The sequence below is a fragment of the Cicer arietinum genome, chromosome 4 (genome assembly GCF_000331145.2).
Source record: "Cicer arietinum cultivar CDC Frontier isolate Library 1 chromosome 4, Cicar.CDCFrontier_v2.0, whole genome shotgun sequence".
Lineage (NCBI taxonomy): Eukaryota > Viridiplantae > Streptophyta > Magnoliopsida > Fabales > Fabaceae > Cicer > Cicer arietinum.
The window spans coordinates 52,212,300-52,232,759 of NC_021163.2; the positions used below are offsets into that span (position 1 = coordinate 52,212,300).

A 20,460-nucleotide genomic window follows, 5' to 3' on the forward strand; every position below is an offset into this window, starting at 1 on the left:
ATATATTCTATTTGAAAGAAAATACCCAAATTCATTAAAAATAATCATAAAATACGAATATATAAAAATTATTAAAAAAATAATTTCCAATTATTAAAATCTATTATCTATTATATATATTTAAAATAGACTTCCGATGTGACACCAACTTTTTTTTTTACAAACTCTTGATGAAATATAATTAATAATTTTTTTTTATAACAACTTCTCATGCTCGCAATTAAAACAACATACTAATAAAACAAATAAATTTAGCTACGCTACAATATAATTCAACATTAACATTTTTTACATCTTATTTTTGGGTTTGTATTTACATTTTATTTCATCAAATAACTACAAGTACTATTATATGTTGAAAAATAAATTAATAATCAAAGTACAATGAGTCAAACAATTATCCTATAAAATAAGTTATCATACGAATTTTACAAAATATTTAAAAAATTAAATTAGATGATTGTGATAAACATGATTTTCCTTCATTTTAATTTTCCTAATCATATTCAATTATTACAAATCAATAGAGTAATATTATAAGATAACTATATTTATAATACATAAAATATTACTTATAAAACTTATAAAATTAATTAATTAATATCCGGTGCGCGGGTCAAAATCTAGTTTTATTTTATTTCCAAATAAATAGGGTGGACACACGCCAATGCGGCTTTATATTATGGAGAATGTGAGCAAATGCGCCTTAAATTGCCATTTAAATTGCGATTTTAAAATCTGCAATATTATATAGAGACAATATTATATAGAGACAATTGTATATGTAGACAACAATTTAAAATCCCTTTCCACCAAAATCCATGAGGCTTTATCGCCACCAATGGTTGTCAAACACTTGGCACAACCTCACTCCACTTTATTCTCCAAAACCCTCCTAGATTCCTAGAAAACTTCATTTTCATCGACAAAGCTTCAATTTTAACCAAAATTATAACTCTTATCGTTGTGGTAGGTAATTTTTCATGAAATTCACTTTGACATGAATACCATAATCAGTTCACTTTTATTTTATTTTAGGAATTGTAAATGAAATTAGCGATTTTCATAAATTTTGACACCACTTTCCAAGTTATGGTGAAATTTTTGGTATATGATGACGAAGAAGATGAATATAGGATTTTTGAAAAAAAATTAATATTAATTTAAGAATGTTATTTAAAAAAAAGTTAATATTAATTTTAGTTATGTTTTGAAATTAAAACATGTTGTTGATGATATTAGTTTCTTTTATTTATGAATAAAAATACAAAAAATATTTTTCACGACTAAAGTATTTTTATTTAATGCACGTGTAAAAATAGTCAAAATCTGATACTGAAATTTTTCAATGTTTGAAATCAAGAGAGAGAGTTTTGTCACTTTAAAATTTTAAAATACAGTTGATTTCGATGAAATTTTTCTATTCAAGTTTTTGGGTGATTTGAGACTTGATTTATTTCTGAGTAATATTTTTTGAGCGAATAATATTAAATTTGTTTATTTTAATAATTAAATTATTTATATCTAATAATAACTATTGATAAATATTTTACGAGTTTTAACTGACGACTAGATTTATCTACGAGCTGAGTTGCGTCAGGATAGATAATTTCTAAATATTTAGAGGATAATTATTTAATGAGAAGTTAGTAGGATATTTAGAGAAATTGATAGTTATGATTAAATTTAATTATTATAATCCAATCTCCGTCACCAAGTTTCACCTTTTGTTAGTTTTTTTATAAAAAAGAAAAATAAGAAAAAGAAAAAACCAATCCCTCCCCTAATTGTTGAGTGTGAAAGAGTTTGTGTTGGTAACAACCTTTGAAAAAGACACTTTGAATTTTTTAGAGAGATTGAGTGAGAACTAGAGCAAATGATTAAGAGAAGTGTAAGGCTTGAATTGGTGGTGCTTTTGATGCTTTTAGATGGTAAGTTTCTCAACTTCCTTTCCTTTTCTTCCTTGGTAGTGGCCACCTAGTGTGGGGTGGATGATTTTCAAACTTTGATTAAAAAAAACTCACTTATAATGTTGTTAATATTGATGAGGTTTTAAAGATATTTTTTTTTTTGCTCCTTTTTGTGTTGATGTTCGACACTTCGACCACATGTTAGTGTATTTTTTTCAATTTTTCTACTTACAAAATTAAAAATCCTTGATTTTGTGTTGTGGATATTGGATTTGAAAAAAAAATCAGAGTTCCTCTTATTATTGTGTTGATTGTCGAGATGGTAATGATGCTTATAAAAGGATTTTTTTTTTGCCAAAAGTTCTTGTAATGAAAATGAGTAGTCACAAGTATCATTGGGTTTATAGCTATTGATGTTATTGTTGAAGGTGAAAATAAAATTATTTTTGAACTCGTTGAAAAAAATAGTGGAATATATTGATGTGTATGAGTTATTGTGATTCAATTACAGTGCATATTTTATATACAAAAAAGTTAGCTTATGTTTTGATTTGAAAGAGGTGATGTTTATAGAAAGAAGTGGTTATGTCTTGGTTTCAAAAAATAAAAGTTGTGAGTCTTGATCATGAAAAGAGGTTTTAAAGTGTTATTTTCATGAACAAAATAATGATTTTTAAGTTAAAGTTTACGTAAAATGTTTTCAAGACTTTACAAATATTTGACCAAAACTTTTAGATGCTACTCATATGAGATTCTATTATCAAAGATGATTTAAAAGAAAAGAATATGACTGAATTGTTGTGGTATGTTTTAATTTAAAAGTATTTGAGTGATAGAAGTTTGATAAACTCTAAAGAAGTTAGAAAAAAGTTCTCTTGTAATTTTTAATAATAATAAATATGAAATTTAGAGTCGTTTAAAGTTTAAAACCATACAAGTTGTTGTCTTTAATTATTTAAGGTTTTTAAATTAGATTTGGAATTGGAAATTTAAAAAAAAAAAAAAACTTTGATGAGTATAACGGATCTTAACCGAGTTGTACAAATATATAAAAAAATTTCAAAGTATTGTTTAAATGTTAGTTTTAAATTGATTTTGTGATTAAGGTGTTAAAGGTTCTATCTTTGGAATTTTGGTGAAAACAAAGTTTTCATATTTATAGTTAAAACAAAAACAAATTCTAATCTTTAATATTAAATTTCCAATTTTTATGAAGAAATTTTTCTTTGAGAAACAAACTTTCAAACTTTATGATTTTGAGAATAATTTCATATTTAAAACTTTAGAGTTCAAATCTTATATATCAAAAAGGATTGAATGAGAAATATTGACATTATGAACAAAATTTCGATCTTAAGTTTTGAAGTTGAAAGTTTTGATTTTTATAGTAAGATGAAACTTTATGCTATAATTTGAGGTTGAAGAAGTATCTAGGTGTTTTGAAAAACAATGATTGAATATAATTTTGGATTTTTACATGTGATTTTATTAGGAATAAATGTTTTAGTTGAAGACTTAAAAGAAAACTATGAACTTGGAAAATATTTTGTGTTGATGAGAAAATGTTACTTTTGTGTGAAAGTTTATATGCAAAACATAAGTAATAAAGATTAAGGTTTGAAAAATGTCCAATCGGAATAATCATAATTATGAATAGCTAGAATATTGGACTTTTTAGTATTTTAGTTTTTTTTTATATAATTTTTTTATACCTAGTTTTTCAAATATTAAAGTGTTGAAATTTGTAAAGTTGATTGATGATTTAATTGAAATTTTAAACCATGTGAGTATGTTTATCTTTGATTTATTTTGTTAAGAAAATATTTTGTCATAAGTTGTTAAAGATAAATATTTGAGTTGAACTTCAATAAGTTTGAAAAACAATTTCGAGATTTTCAAAGTGTGACATAAGTGTTTTGTTATTCGCTTTCGTCAAAGTACTTAAACCAAAGTCTTTTTGAAGTTAGGGAACCTAAGAGAAAAGTCAAACCCTAATTGATTTGGATAGTGGTCAAGGGTTCGTTTGGGGGTTGGTTTAAAAACCTGTATTGATTAAGTTAATTGATTGGTTTAAGGTACAAGGAAATTGAGAGGTGTCGTTGGAATCGTGGGATATGTTATGCTAACGTAGCGTAAGTTGCTTCTGTAATAAAACATTGTCAAGGTAAGGGCACTTTCTAACGATATGATATATGTTTAAATACAATGTGTGTTTGTATACATGTTCCTTGTGTTCGTGGTAAATAAATTTGCACACGATTGTTTATGTGATTACGTATTCATAATGATATGAAATAATAATAATAAATTTGCACACGATTGTTTATGTATTCATAACGATATGATATATGTTTGAACGTCGTGAGACAAGTTATTAGAAAATGTCTCACCGACGTGCTATAGCGCCAACAGGGTCCGACGTCAACTTTATCGAAACACGCAAATGAGTAGTGCTTCTTGAAAGTTTCGACGAGAGGATTCCAGAAATGTTGTCAGTTTTTCAGGACAATCAACGTGCTAACCGAAATTTGACAACACAGCCGCGACGAGGGTGAAAACCCATTTTTTGAAGTATAACGATTGACGATTTCAATCATAGGTAATGGAAGAGTGTGTTTCGTGGAGTCCAAATATGACCTCGGTTTTCGTTGGAAGAGTGTGTTACGAAGAGGAATAGGGCGTTTCACTTTGTGATTCAGGTCGAGAATGAAAGAGGATATCAGAACGATCACAAATGTTGTACGACACCCACTATAATGATCATGGTCGACGAGAGAAGAAGAAGAAGAAAATGGTTGTGGAGGGTAAAGGAAGAAGAAGATGGGAACGTGTTTGCCCTTGGTCCTTCTGTTTTTTTTTCCCTTTTTCTTTATTATTATTATTTTAATATTAACTAGATTTTAGTTGGGGCTAACCCATAAAATGCATTTTACTCATTTTTTTTATTTTTTATTTTTAAATTAAAACCAACAATTACCAAAATTAAATTTTATTAATATATACTTTTTAAACACAAATTAATTTCTAAAATATTACTAATATTTAAAAACTAATATTATATAAAATAAAATAATTAAAGTAATTAATCTTTTAAAATACCTTAATAACCAAAATTCTCATATTTCAAATAATCACTATAATAATACTTATTTTTTCAAATACTCAAATTAAAATATTACCATCATTAGAGAATAGTCAAAATTATAAAATAAATAAATATAACATCAAAAGTTTATATTAATTATTAAATCATAATAAATATATATAAAATCACAATGTCATAACAAGAATATAAAAATAAAGGAAATCAAACCCAATATCAGTACTATTTCAAGATAATTATTTATAAAATAAATAACTAAAATTATAAATTAGTTATAAATAATTGAAATATAACTACGTGCATACTTAACATGAGTTAAACGCACACAAAAATATTACATTAGTTGGATACGCATATATACATGTAAAATCACATAAAATATTTTTCTTTAAAATATTACACTAAAATACTATTATTTTTAAAAAATATATAAAATATTTTTAGAAAAACATACAACAATAATAAGAGCACACAACAACAACAACAACAATAGATAGTAAGAAAATGACACATAACAACAACAACCATGGTAAAAACTCAATCAGAGTATAATTCCTATAAAATGGTTAATAAACCTTAAGTACACCTTAGAGAGATTTTAGAGTTGGGGGTTTTCTAAGTTAACTTAAAACTTTTAGGAATGATAATATGGGAAGATGAAACCTAGATTTCATCCTATCAAGTTCCTTTCTCCTCCATTCTTCAATCATTTTTCACTCTTACTAATGAGTTCACAATTTCATACGTGCAAGATAAAATAGAGTATGCTCTCACATTAGGTTTAGAGAATTTGAGAATGAAGAGTTTAGAGAATTAGATGCAAGATTTCTTACTGGATTATTATCTCGTTCCATTGAATTCACATTCTACTCAGTCTCATTCTTTCCTCCTAAGTTGCCATTAACGCCCCTATTCTCTCTCTCTCTTCCTTCTTCACTTTTTTTTTCTTCTTCTTTTTGCTCACCCCTCTCCTTTTCACGATTAGTTTCCCCCTCCATTTCTCTCAATTTTTTTCTTCTAACAATAAGGTTTTAAGTAAATGGGAGTGTGATGAAAATTGTCAATCATGCCCTTTCAAAATTTTACTAATGGCAAGTTATGTTTGGCTACAAATTGAACTACTAGAAATTGGACTTAAGATTTCTATTGAATTTATTTCTAATTCATTCTCCAACTATAACAAACACAATAGAAAAAACTTCATAAACTAAGCTTCACTTGAATAAGTAACAATCATTTATGACTAAATAAGACATAAGAGATTAATATAAATATATGAATCACGGCAATAAAAAAGTATAAATAATAGAATTATTAGTAAAATAATAAGTTGGTTATACAATATTTGGAGTGTTAAACACAATATAGATTTATTCAGGCAAAACTAGAGGTCTTACATAGAAAGTAAAGGAAAAACTAGAGGTCTTACATAGAAACCACTTCAACGAGAAGAGTTTTATCCTCTCCATAAATTGCTCACACAATTGTTGTCTTACTTGAAAAAAATAGCTTTATTCAGGAATTTTCAAATGGACCACACAACCGAATGAAAAATCAAACTAAGACCCAACCTAACTTTAACCCCCTCCCCAAGACTCCCAAATACCACAAATAGACAACCCACATCATGAGGCAAAACTAAATTACACCCTAACCACACAAAAATCCTATACCACACCTAAAGGAAAATCTCGCAAGTAAGTAGCACTAGAGTAAGCAATAATCCTTTGCTTGAAAAGGTTCTCATGAGTGGTGACCCTATTCTAGAGCAAATGCCAAGAGAAGATCGTGACCTTAGTAGGGGCTCAACTATTAGAAACATTTGCAAAGTTTTAGACGTCCTCAGGTGGTTGATCACCACCTACTTGTGCAACTACGTTAAGTGAAGCATAAGCTGATCTAATCGAATAAACCTCTTTAGGGTAAGAGTTTCAAACCCAATAGTCCTCCACTTAGAGATAGAGGGATCCTATTTAGAATCATGTGTAAATCCCAAACCAAGTCTTATTCCCAAGCAAACAACCCTGTCCTCCACCTCAAATCGTCACCCACAAATTCCTTCCCAATTACCCATATTACTCACCAGCAGTCATCTCTGATCTAAGACTTAACAGAGAAAATGGAATTGCTCCCTCAGTCACACTAACCCTTCCTAAAGATTCTCCCAAAAAGAAGTAGTTAGCCAATTTCCTACCACCTTGTATGAGAATCAATCTAAGGTAGAGTCTAGACTCAATCCAAGTAAATAGATAACTTTCCACCAAAAAAGAACCAAATCACTCTTCATCCCATATTATTCTTTAAAATATCCCAATTTGAAGCAATATATCTCCAAAAATTTGACCCAACATTTGAACTCACAACCTTAAGAACCGTAGAGATACTCTCAACTTTATACTATCAATGAATTTAAATTAATGTGTTACTATAAATGATTTATATTTGAACCAATTTTCATAAAAAAATAGGAATCATTTTGATGTAGTTTCACGGTATAATATTCTATACTACCAATCAATCACAAAATGTCATTTATATGACTAAGTTAAATATGACGGAAATTAAACTCTCTTAACGATCAAACAATTACAATTGACTAATATCTTTATACTATTGATGCCTATGAATTAAATGCAAAATATATCTCAACCAAATCCACTAGTATATATAAATACGGGTTTAAAGGACACACATTATCCGCGTGAAACAGTTTATACTATCGTTGATGACTATTCATCATATGCATATTTTTTTTATTGTTTTTATTGTTTTCACTGACCATTTTTTTAAATAAAAAAAATTAAATAAATTTTGTAGTGGCATGTTTGACATCATTTAAATAGTCCATACTCTGTCTTATTATCCTAGTTGTGAGCTTTTGAGTCTAAAAACTTTAATTATTTGTTGTGTGTTTATCCAGACATGTGTTATCCCTTCAGAACTTGCACTAATTCTGACTTGCATCACTTGTAATTTATGCATACACTGAGACAACTTTGTTTGGCCATTTGAGCCTTTCTAACTACCCTATGAAAATTTTATCCTTTGCTAACCCCTTTGAGTATTGCCCTTTTATTTCGGTTACCAGCCACATTACAAGCAAAAAACCTGGCTTTAATTAAATCACCTTACTTGGAGTTAGGTAGAAAAAAAAAATTATCATCTTGATAAAGTTCTAAGTTTGGGGTTACTCATGGGATAACAACCTTTTAAGTTTGGGTTGGTGATTCTCACAAAAAGAAAAAAAAAAGAAAAAAAAGAAAAAAAAAATGAAGAAAAAGAAAAAAAATTTAGTTTGTGTATTTTGATAAATAATATCTTTTTGGTTCTTTTGTGAATGTTTGAAAATCTCTACAATGAAAAGGTGAAGAAAGATAAAAAGTGGTAGAATAATTTGAAAATCTACGTCTAACTCTAAGTAGCAAAGCCTACTATCATAAAATGTTCTACCCTTATGTAAGCCCCATTATAACCGGAAAGTCCTCCAAAAGTGTATGTGTTTGTGCATTGTGATTGCTAACTAGAATTTTTTCAAGCCTATGGTAGTGTGATGCATGTTCCAAGATTTGAGTGATAAATTCATAACCCTTTCAAAATACTTGAGACATTTTTTGGTGAGATTGTGTGAAGAGGGAGTTGAACTTGATGAATGAATGCTAAAGTGTACAAATTGTGTTGTTTTTGTAAGCAACCATAGAGCATGATGAATGTCTTGTAGTAGCTAGAACTTTGAGAATTGAGTTTGATTTGATTTGAGAAATTGAGTTTATGTTTGCTTTTAACTGTACTAAATCTAAAATTAATTGTTGCTTGGGGACAAACAATAAATTAAGTTTGGGGTTGTGATGACTCTTCATCATATACATATTTTTTTTATTGTTTTTAGTCTTATTTATCTTTTATTCATTTGTTAATTTAAGAATTTATTTGATATATTTTGTTAATTTTATTTCTTTGATTTAATAAAATGTTTATGTTCTTATTCCCTTGATTAAGTAGAGATTTTTCGGAGTGTTGCATTGTTACTTTGTTTTAGTGCAGTGCTGAACTTTGGCGAGAAATTAACATTACCTATGTGGAGTATTTCAGTCATATCTGGAGATGTAGACGTCCAATTGGAGTCAAACTAAGTACAAATGAAAGCTAAGATCCATAGCTACAACTTTCATGAAGACATTGGAACTCAATTCAGACTCAAAAGAGGAGAAAACTGCCGTGTAAGTCAGACAACAGATGTTGTGCGCCTGAAGTGCAAAGACTTGCGCCTGGGGCTCATTTCGGTCATCTTGGATATGTCTACTTGCGCCTGAAGCGCAAATTCCACGGCTGAGGTGCGTGACACGCGGCTGAATGTTTAAAAATATATTTTTTTTCTCACTTTTTAGGGATCTTTTTGACGATTGGGAAGTTGGGAGACTTGTGTCATAGCATAGAAACTCAAATACGGCCGTTTCTAACACCATTGAAGCAGTTTTATCAAGAATCATTCATGAATATTTTTTGTAATTCTTCTCTAATCTCTATATTTTCTATCTCTATCATGAGTAACTAAACCCTATTTGTTAGGGATGAGTGTAATAAGATGAAACCCTTATTTTTCTAATTTGATTTCTATTTATATGAATGAGTTTATTGAATTATTTTTCTCATCTATGTGCTTAATGGTTTTTATTGTTTGATCAGCATTAAAATGTTCTACGATTCATATTTTGAAACGAGAGTGGACTTTACAAATGCTTGAGATGAGAAATTCATGAATTTGTAGTCTAGGGATAAATGCAGGTCATGAAACCAATTAAATTAGTTGCAAAGACAATAGTTTAACAAGAGAATTCATGTACGGTAAGACTTAATTCTAATCTTAAATCCACTAAGGAATTAAAGGTTACTTTGGAATTAAAGGTTTTGTCACTAAGACATTAGGACAAGAATAATAAAGAGAATTCGGTAATAATATAAAGGAATTCAGTAACTATGATCAAATTAGACACCAAAGTTCGATTCGAAGTGAAACTCATCTCTGACATTTTTCTCATTATAAAAAATCAATTTTGTTACTGTTGTTAATATTAAATATTATTTCAATCAACTTGGGAACTTTTTTTTTTCAATTTTAGTAATTGAATAAAATTCAATAGTAAAACGCAATCCATGAGTTCGACACTCGGTACTACCGTTTTATTATTACTTGCAACGATTCAGTACACTTGCTGAAGCGCTATCAATCGTCCAATGATAAACCACCATTTTAACATGCACATCCTCAATTTCAAATTTGGGATATACAAAATTCATGCCATTGTAAAACTAGTTTGCACAATAAAATGCATATTCTATTTTTTCATTTAAAATATGGATGGATTCTTTTGTGGACTACCTTAACAAGTAGTCGGCCGTGGACCAATACTTCCAAATTATTGAAAATTCTAAGATAGTTAACGATATATTCTTTAAAAGTAATGGTTCATGACCCTTCTTGCCTTTATGAATAAACACGGTGACCTGATTGATTTTGATTTAATACAACATACATATATTTTTTTCTTTATTTTATCGAACCGATATAGTTTAAGTTATGAAAATGAAGACGACCATTAATGTCTACTTCTAAGAGACGTCTGTGTAGAGTTAAAGTTTTAAACTTTTTTTTTAAATATTGGTCCATTGTGGAATGTGATCCATGTTAGAATTTTATTTCAAATGTGTTTACCAAATCATTAAATAGTTAAATGTTAAAATGCGCTTTTGACCCCGAAATTTCTCAATCAAGTGATTTTGACACTTATTTTAAAAATAGCAATTTTGCTTCTTTAACTTTATCTCTTTTGTAAAAGTCAAACATCTCTTAATTTTGACAAAGTCAACACCAATTTGGACTAATTTTAAATAACTTGTATCCGTAGACGTAAAATTTATTAACATAAAAAAATATATCGTCATCCAACGATAACATTTAATCAATATAACCTAAATTTCATTTTGATATTTCTTCTTCCTATTTTCTTCTACATTTCATTTTGAGATTTCTTCTTATTTTCTTCTTTATCAGGAACTTCTATTTATGAAAATAAAGAGAATGAAGGAAAGGACAATTAATAAATATGGAACAATTCTTACATTAACTTAGAAATTGAATTTGGATATTTTTGCTTTTTGAATTTTGTAAAATTAGGGTTTATCCATTAATTGAATGTTTTTGGTGTTTGGGTTTTGATCTTTTTTGTTTTGGATTTAATGATCAAGATGATTAAAATTGTTCTATGTTTCTTGATTTTGTTTTTAAATTAATAAAAATTTCCAAAAAATGTTGATATGGCTTGACACCTAAGTATTTTTAAATAAAAAAATGAAGACAATATTTATAAAATAAAGATTTTTTATTTTGAAAAATAAAATTGAGATGATAAAAAATAAAGAATTTACATAAAAAAAATGAGTTTAATGATGCAATCATTTATACTCACAACAACTACAAATTATTGATTATGTAATTATTTTATTATTTCCGCTACAATTGTGAGATGAGATACCAACATAAATAAATTTTATTATTTGTCAATGTATAACTGGTTGTCACTATTACACCTTTTTTTTTTTTTCTCATAAAAAATTTAATGATCACCATTTTAGTGTCAAAAGTATCATTATGATCCTATTCACCAAAAACCTTAATATATCAATTAATCATAAGTTATTTTAAAGATTTTATGACAAACTTAAATTTTATATCGAATTAAAAACTAAAAATTTCAAAATTCAATAGTAAATTTTGAAGAATTAAAATTGTGGTCGTTGGAATTTAAATGTTACAAAGCTCTTGTGTAATGTCTAAATTTAAATTAAAAAAAAAAGAGCGAGCGGCAGGAGGGGTAGGCCCGCCCGCGAGTGAGACCTCGAGAGATCGGAAGTTCAGAACAGAACAGAGAGAACCGTTTTCCAATTTCCATCAATCGAAAGCAGTGAACAGAACAAGAGTTCAAAAAATAAAATAAAAATGAGCGGTGGTCGACTGTGCACATTGCTCGTCGAATTGGGTTACGAAGGAACAAAATCAAGTTCAGGATCGGATTCATTGGACCCTGATAGCTTCGAGTGGCCTTTCCAATACGAAGACACTCGTCCTATCCTCCACTGGATCTGCTCCACTCTTCGTCCCTCCAATATCCTCTCTCCTTCCGAACTCTCTCAGTTAGTTACTCTCTCTCTCTCTCTCTCTCTCTCGTTTAACTTCATTATATGTAACTAACTGTGAGTTTTTTTTTTTTTTTTTTTTTTTTTGAGTTTAAACAAATAAAAGCCCATCATTATATGTAACTAACTGTGAGTTTTTTTTTTTTTTTTTTTTTTTTTTTTTTTTTTTTTTTTTTTTTTTTTTTTTTTTTTTTTCAGGTATGAACAATTCAAGCACCAAGGGAAATTATTGGAAGGTGAAGATTTGGATTTTGCTTTCGACAGCATATCTGCTTTCTCTGATACTACTGATAATCAGGAAGCCCTTTTCGGACCTCACGAGCCTCTCAATTTGAAGGATATCAAGTTAGTTAGTTAGTTAGTTACTTCCATTTCAATTTCAATTTAGTTTTATACTTTTTCATTAAGATTAAGACAAACGATAAATGATTTTAGTAAGTTTTAGGTATTAGCTATTGAAGTATTATTGGGAAGTGTAATGACTTGGAAATGATGTGCATGTTGTTTGTTTGAGGGTGAAATTGGAAAAGAAAAATTAATGTTGCTTTGACAAAAAAAAAATGACACTTAATGTGTTTTGTTGAAAAACCAAGGTTGGCATTGGCTTTGGCTTGAATGTGATGGTTCAGCGCCTTCTTCTCCAACTTGAGTTTAGTTCCTTGAAATATGAGGAATAGGTGGAACGATTGTATTTTCTCAACTTGTAAAATGTGGTTCCTTGTGTCACGCATCTAGTGTTGTCATATAGCGGGTATAGCAGCACTTTGCTACTGTTCCATAATACACTATTTTAGTATAAAATGGTGTCAAATAACGACTATAGTGGGTGTTATAGCACTGTAGCATAGTATAATTTGTAAAAAAACGCTATATTCTGCTATCCACAATTAACAACATTACTCACATCTATGGGCAGAGTAATGCGTGCGCTGATAAGTTGCCTTCTTTTGCCATTTCTCATCATGGTCATTATTGGTAGGATGCTTTGCATGCTTTTATTAGTAGTAGTTATTTCTCTCATAATAGACTGTTACTTCCTAATTATAGATTCAGGCAGGTTTGAGTCTCATGAGTTTTGGTTTTTCCCCTCACGGTCTCTGTATCTTTTCTTTATTTTATTATTATTTAATTTATTTACTAGTTAATAAAATGATGTTGTGTTGCAAATCATTGTTTGCCTTTGGGGTGCCAACTTAGTTGGGATCACTCTATCCTTTAGTCAAAATGAAGCTTTGCATGCCATCTCTGCTTTTATCAATTTTTTTCATTTTCTAAAGTGACAGTTAAAATGAAATAGAGGGAGTAATTACTCTTATATTCATCATATTACCTTTTATTAGTTATGTTTCATATTAGTAAGAGGGAATCAAATTTAAAGAAATGTTGTCTTTAGGGAGGCAACTTTGGCATATAAAACTGAAGCTGCTGATTTGCAAAGACAGCTAAGGCATCTTCAATCTCAATTCGACATGCTTTCTAGTCAGGCTTCGACTTTGACACAAGGGAGGCGAGCGCGTGTTGGTGCGACTTCTGTTGTCAACGGACACCTCACAACTATTGATGATAGCCTTTCTGGAAGAAATCTAGAGGTGCTTCTCCAATGTTTTAATAGTTACATGTTATGAATGAATGAATGTATTTTATCATGTTTTCTTGCTGTGGAATGTATTATTGTGTTTACTTGGTAAATATGATTTTATTGCTTAATTTGCATTCATAATGTTGTATGATTGAGTTTTTCAATATAGAAATGGTCTAATCAACAACAAAAAAATATAGAAAAGGTACATTTTGTAGCAAAGCAATCAATCCAACAATATTTATATTTCATTGTGAATCAATTTCTGACTTGAGTAACAAAATGACCTGGTTATTGTTATTTTTAGAGTTGTAAAACCAATCTCTGTGCTTAATGCCGTCTTTCTAGTTTCTATTAAATTTCCAAAATGGTTACTAAGACGTTATTACCTCTTTATTTGTTCTTCTGCTATGCCTAGAAGTTATCTAGCTAATGTCATTGACTCTTTAACTAAGCACCAATGATTTTTAGTTCATCTTTTGTACTGTGGATTGTGTAGTCTGCGTTTCAGTTTGGTTGAAGTATTGTCTCATGGTGGTTTGTTTTTATTAAATTCCTTTTGTTGATTAGATGAATGCAGTTCTTGGAAGAATTGCTTCCACATCAGAGGAGTTGGCTCATTACCATTCAGGAGATGGTAATTTTCCTTTTTCTAACTCTTATCTGTTGTTTCTTTCTTGTTCTACTATATTTAGAAAGTTCGTTTTCTTTATGTAAAGTGTATATATTTTTAGAAAGTTCATTTTCTTTATGTAAAGTGTATATTTTTTATCGTCAAGTGACAACCTGAAATTTATTGTCTAGATCTTATTGGAAGCTTGATTGTAAAACCATGTTAGGCAACGAGAAATCAAATAATAATTTGCTTTGTTCAATTTCAGCTTTGGTTGTTTAACTTGTAAACGGAAGAGCTTCAAAATAAGTTCTGCTGAAATTCCATCTTGCTGAAATTTTGTTTTATAATAGAGTATAGCGGTATTGCTTGATACATGTAATTGATAATTTGATCCCAATTAGTGGAATAAGACTTAATTGTTATTGTTGTGGCTGTTGTATTCTGGTATAGTAAACTGAAAAGTTATAACCTTTGGACTCAAAAGTCAAAATAGATATAGATATTGAACTACATACATACACACGTACATCTTGTAGTCCCAGAGAATGTTAAAGAAAACAGAAGTAGTCTATGAGTCTAGCATTTGAAATCAATGAAGATTTTAAGGACTCTTTTCGGTATAAAATAGTGGGTGTATTGGCTGCCAATAGAAATATTTTAGAATCCTAGCCAGGTCGTTGAAATGGAGGAGTGCCTCGCGTGTTTTATGTGATAAAAAAGTACTGCTCAAACTGAAGTCACAGTTGTAAGACCGATGAAATTGTATGGGATGAAGTGTTGTGCGGTAAAAAACCAACATGAGGATAAAATAAGTGTAGCAGAGATGCAAATTTTGCGTTGGATGTGTGGAAAGACTAAGCGGGATAGAATTAGGAATGACAACATTAGAGAGAGTTGGGGTAATGTAGAAAAGATGGTAGTAATTCGGCTTAGGTGGTTTGGACATGTAGAGAGATCTGTAGAAAGAAGAGTAGATCAAACGGAGAGTAGTCAAATCGCTAAAGCCAGAGGAAGACCTAGAAAACCTATAAGAGAAACTATTAGGAAAGACTTAGAGATTAATGAGCTGAAAATAGATATGCTGTATGATAGAACATTGTGCTGTCGTTTGATTCATGTAGCCGACCCTACTTAGTGAGATAAGACTTGATTGTTGTTGTTTCTCTTTTAATGATTCCAAACCATTCTTGTTGCCTGCTTAAGTAAAGTATGAGCAGTATCGATCTCATAGTCTTGTTGAATAAGATGATGAAACTTATGCACTGTGACATCTGAGAAAACATTTCTGGTCATGAACATGATGTATGCTTGACTCATATCTGATTGTTAATTTTTTACATTTTAACTTGCAGTTGCTGCTGCATGCTCAACTAGAACTAGTTGTTTCCTCCTCTATTTTGTTCTTCTGTTTATTTTATTTTATTTTTAAAATTTTTTTGCCATTGATTTCTGGCTGTTTCCATCTTTCATCTGATGAGTTTTGCTTCTTTGAAATGCAGAAGATGGAATATATTTGGCATACTCAGACTTCAGCCAATTTTTGCTTGGAGACTCATCTTGTTTAAAAGAGCTAAATCAGTGGTTTGCTAAGCAACTAGACACAGTACGTGGATAAAACACTTTCTACTTTATTTTCTTTTCACAGTTTTCCTTAGGAGGATTAATAACTTGAATGCACAAACAAAGACCATAAAAGTTGATATGCTCAAACCATTTAATAACTTTAATGGGCTTGTTTCCCCTTCTAAGGCTCTAATTATTGATTCATTTGTGCTTAAATCTTACACTATTTCAATTGGTCTGGGTCCATACTTAAAATGTTGCTTTGTTGAAAATTGTCTATTTTTTTGTTGAAATACTAATGAAAAGTTCACGCTAAAAGATGGTTTTATTGCTAATATCTACTACCTGGATGTTGTTACTGTTTCCCTTATCCAATATTTTTTAAATTTAAATATGGAACTCTGACCATGAAATTTTTAATGCGAAACATGTTTCAAAGCTTTGGATTATATTTTTTCTTGCTGTTTCTGCCTGCCTACTACTAAAACAACCTAGAATGAGAAAGTGCATAGGGAAGAAAAGGAAATATGGATAGAAGACATATTGTTAGGTTCCTTAATAGAACTCAATAGCGAAAGGGAATTATTCGTCCCTGATTTTTATTGATTGAAAGAAAAAGATACACAAGAGCGAATACGCTCCTACAATGATATAAACCACTCAATTGCTAATTTTGTTCAAAGATCCTTTCAAATGGGTGGGAGCCTTTATTTATAGGCTGATTATACAAGGGATATGATCCAACTAACACTAACCACCTAACTATAAAACAGTAACTACTAACAACCTAACCATAAAACAAAAACATCATTATTTTCTATTGTTTTTCCTGTAATAAACCAATAAAGGTTTATTCCTATTTACATCTTCATTATTCCTATCAATACCTTCCTTTTCAAGCTCAACCTTGTCCTCAAGGTTGAATTCCGGAAATTGATTTTGGATTGTATTAACATCTTCCCAGGTGGCCTCCTCTGCAGGCTTTTGCTGCCATTGAATTAGCACTTGTTCTCCCTGTTGTTGTATGGTTCTTCTGCTCAGTACCTGTGAAGGCGTATATGCAGGGTCTTGCCCATGTAAATCTGTAGGTAGGGCTGTTTCCACCTCATGTTTTCCCACAACCAACTTTAATTGCGAAGCGTGGAAAACCGGATGAATGCGAGCCTCTGTTGGAAGTTGGAGTTTAAAGGCTGTTGTCCCAATTTGTTTTAACACCAAATAAGGACCATAATACTTAGCTGCTAGTTTAGGATGAAGTCGTGTTGGCATAGTAACCTGCCTGTGAGGTCTGATTTTTAAGTAAGCCCAATCTCCTTCTTTAATCTTGGTGGGTTTCCGGTGACGGTTCGCAAATTTGATCATTTGCTGTTGTGCTCTTTCCAAATGATATTTCAGTTGTCTCAACGCTTCATCTCTGGTCATCAGGTCTTGTGCCACTGCTTCCACTATAGTTTCCCCTGGTACAAATCGTGCTAGCGATGGTGGTGGTCTGCCGTAAACTGTTTCAAAAGGAGTACACTTGGCAGCCCCTTGAAAACTAGTATTATACCAATATTCTGCCCATGGTACCATGTCTGCCCAATTTTTTGGTTGTTCCGAACTAAAGCAACGCAAGTATGTTTCCAAGGTTCGGTTAAGTACCTCCGTTTGTCCGTCTGATTCAGGATGATAAGATGTACTCATTTTCAGCGTAGTTCCTTGCAACCTGAAGAGCTCCCTCCAGAATTGACTCAAGAAGGTAGGATCTCTATCGCTTACTATAGAAGCTGGTATACCATGAAGCCTCACCACTTCCTTCACGAATATTTCAGCAATGGAGCGAGCCGAGTAAGGGGCTTGATGAGAACAAAATGACCATATTTGTTGAGTCGATCCACCACCACTAACAGCGCGTCAAATCCCTTGGCCTTAGGCAAACTCACACTGAAGTCCATACTAATGTCTTCCCAAATTGCATTCGGAATCGGTAATGGTTGGAGCAGCCCCTCCGGAGATGATGCTTAATACTTACTTCGTTGGCAAATGTGGCATGCAGAAACGTAGTCGTTGACTGTTGTTTTCATGCCAATCCAAAATAACGATTGAGCTAGTCGTCTGTACGTCCGAAAGACCCCGGAATGACCTCCTATCGGAGAGGTATGAAAGTCATGCAGCAACTTGGGTATCCAACTAGACTTTGGTGGCAGAACCAATCTCCCCTTGTAATACAACCTTCCATTTTTCAAAGTATAGTTGCCATGTGACTTTGGCTTCTCCTTCAAGTCTTCACATATTTTATTTAGCACAGGATCCTGCTTAACCTCTTCATCTATGAGGTTTATATCCTGCCAAAGGGGTCTAGTCACCACTTTTAATTCTAACTCTTTAGGTTTTCTTGACAAGGCATTGGCAACTCTATTGGTGCTTCCCTTTTTGTAGATAATATCAAACTCATAACCCAATAATTTGACTAACCAATTTTGTTGATTTTGTGTGGTGATTCTTTGTTCAAGGAGGTGTCGTAGACTTTTCTGATCCGAGTAGACTATAAACTTCCTCCCAATCAGGTATGGCCTCCAATGGTGAATCGATAAGACCAATGCCATCAACTCCTTTTCATAGACAGATTTGTTAAGGGAGGAATCTGTCAGTGCTTTGCTGAAGAAAGCAATTGGCCTCTTGTTTTGAGTAAGCACAGCGCCAATCCCTCGCCCCAACGCATCGCACTCAATGCTGAAAGCTTGATCAAAATCTGGCATAGCCAACACCGGAGCTGTTGTGACCGCCTCTTTAAGTTTCGTGAAGGCTGCCGTACTGTCTGAATTCCACTGGAAATTCCCTTTTTTTAACAAATCAGTCAAAGGACGCGCTATCTTCCCATAGTTGCATATGAATCTCCGATAATACCCAGTCAATCCCAAAAAACCCCGCAAAGCTTTGATTGTCTTAGGGATAGGCCAATCTACAACTGCTTCCACCTTTTTGGGATCCATAGACACTCATTTTTCAGAAATGAGGTGCCTCAAGTATCCTACTGTGGTCTGCCTAAATTCACACTTCTTTAAATTGGCATAGAATTGTTGTTGCTGTAGAATGTATAATATGCACTTCAGGTGGCTCAAATGTTCCTTCTAGGATTTACTGTAAATGAGAATGTCGTCAAAGAAAACTAATACAAACTTTCGGAGATATGGCTGGAAAGTATCGTTCATGGGGCATTGAAAGGTGGCTGGGGCGTTGGTTAAACCAAACAGCATCACTAAAAATTCATAGTGACCTTGGTGGGTTCGGAAGGCAGCTCTTCGATAACCGGAATGGGAAACTTATCCGGCACAGTAGACTTGTTTAAAGCGCGATAATCTACACAAAATCTCCAACTGCCGTCTTTCTTTTTAACCAAGATAACTGGGCTTGAGTAAGGACTGTTACTTGGTCTAATTATTCCCGACTTAAGCATATCACCAACCTGTTTTTCGATCTCGTTCTTCTGTAAATGAGGGTACCGGTAAGGCCTAACATTAACTGGATCAACACCCGTTCGGATTGGTATTTTATGATCTGCGTCACGGTTCGGAGGCAGCCCTGTAGGTTCAGCATATACACCCTGAAACTCATCCAGAATCTGTTGTAATTCCTTCCTCTGTGATTCTGGAAGTTGCACTTTAACCTCCGGACCTGTCTCTTTTGTTTCCAAACCCCATAATAATGAAACTGCTTCAATTTTGGTCATTTTCATGAGGGCTTGAGGTGAAACCAGCGCCTTAGATAACGTAGGATCACCCTTAATTTCTACCACAGCTCCTTGTGCCATAAACTTCATAGTGAGGGTTCTCCAATTTACCTTGACCTCCCCCAAGGTTGCCAACCAAGCCACACCCAATATTAAATCCACTCCTCCTAATTCAAACAAAAAGAAGTATTCACTAGTCGTGTAGCATCCCATCTGAATCTGAATTCCTTTGCAACATCCTTGGGTATCCTTTCCTTGTCCATCCCCCAATCTGACAGTGTATGCGACTGTCGGTTCGACGGACAATCCCAAACCTTTCACCAATTTAGTTGATATGAAGTTATGACTTGCCCCGTTGTCTATCAATATCAGCACCGCCGTTCCTTGAACAAACCCTTGCAACTTCATAGTGTGAGGTTGTGTCATACCCCTTGCAGAACATCTAGACAGGTCCATAACTTTGCATTCTGGTCCCTCCTTTAATTCCTCCTCTTCTTCAGAGTCCTCCTCCATCTCAACATGGACCAACTCCCCCTCTTCTGATCTCCTCATTTTCTGTTAGCAGAATTACACGCAAACTACGCTCTGTGCAGCGATGACCAGGCCCAAATGATTGATTGCAGTGAAAACACTTTCGTTCCTCAAGTCTCTTCAAATATTCTGGATAAGGAAGGTGTTTAACGCCTCTATTTCGACTCTGCATGGTACCTCCAACCTGGTTTGAGCCACTGCGTGATGCCCCATAACCATTCCTACCAGATTCTGTGGGTGCAACATTTTTTCCAACCA

General features: G+C 32.0%; 1 protein-coding gene across 1 annotated transcript in view; it reads left to right on the top strand.

The window, feature by feature from the left end:
* The first annotated feature begins 11,848 nt into the window (after positions 1 to 11,848).
* The window catches only part of LOC101497199 (AUGMIN subunit 3), a 40,069-nt gene continuing 31,457 nt past the window's right edge, over positions 11,849 to 20,460 (top strand). The window contains exons 1-5 of the mRNA XM_004498059.4: positions 11,849 to 12,201; positions 12,403 to 12,549; positions 13,598 to 13,793; positions 14,354 to 14,420; positions 15,899 to 16,002. Coding sequence (XP_004498116.2) covers positions 12,008 to 12,201; positions 12,403 to 12,549; positions 13,598 to 13,793; positions 14,354 to 14,420; positions 15,899 to 16,002 — 708 coding nt within the window. The 5' untranslated portion in view covers positions 11,849 to 12,007. The remainder of the gene's footprint in view (positions 12,202 to 12,402; positions 12,550 to 13,597; positions 13,794 to 14,353; positions 14,421 to 15,898; positions 16,003 to 20,460) is intronic.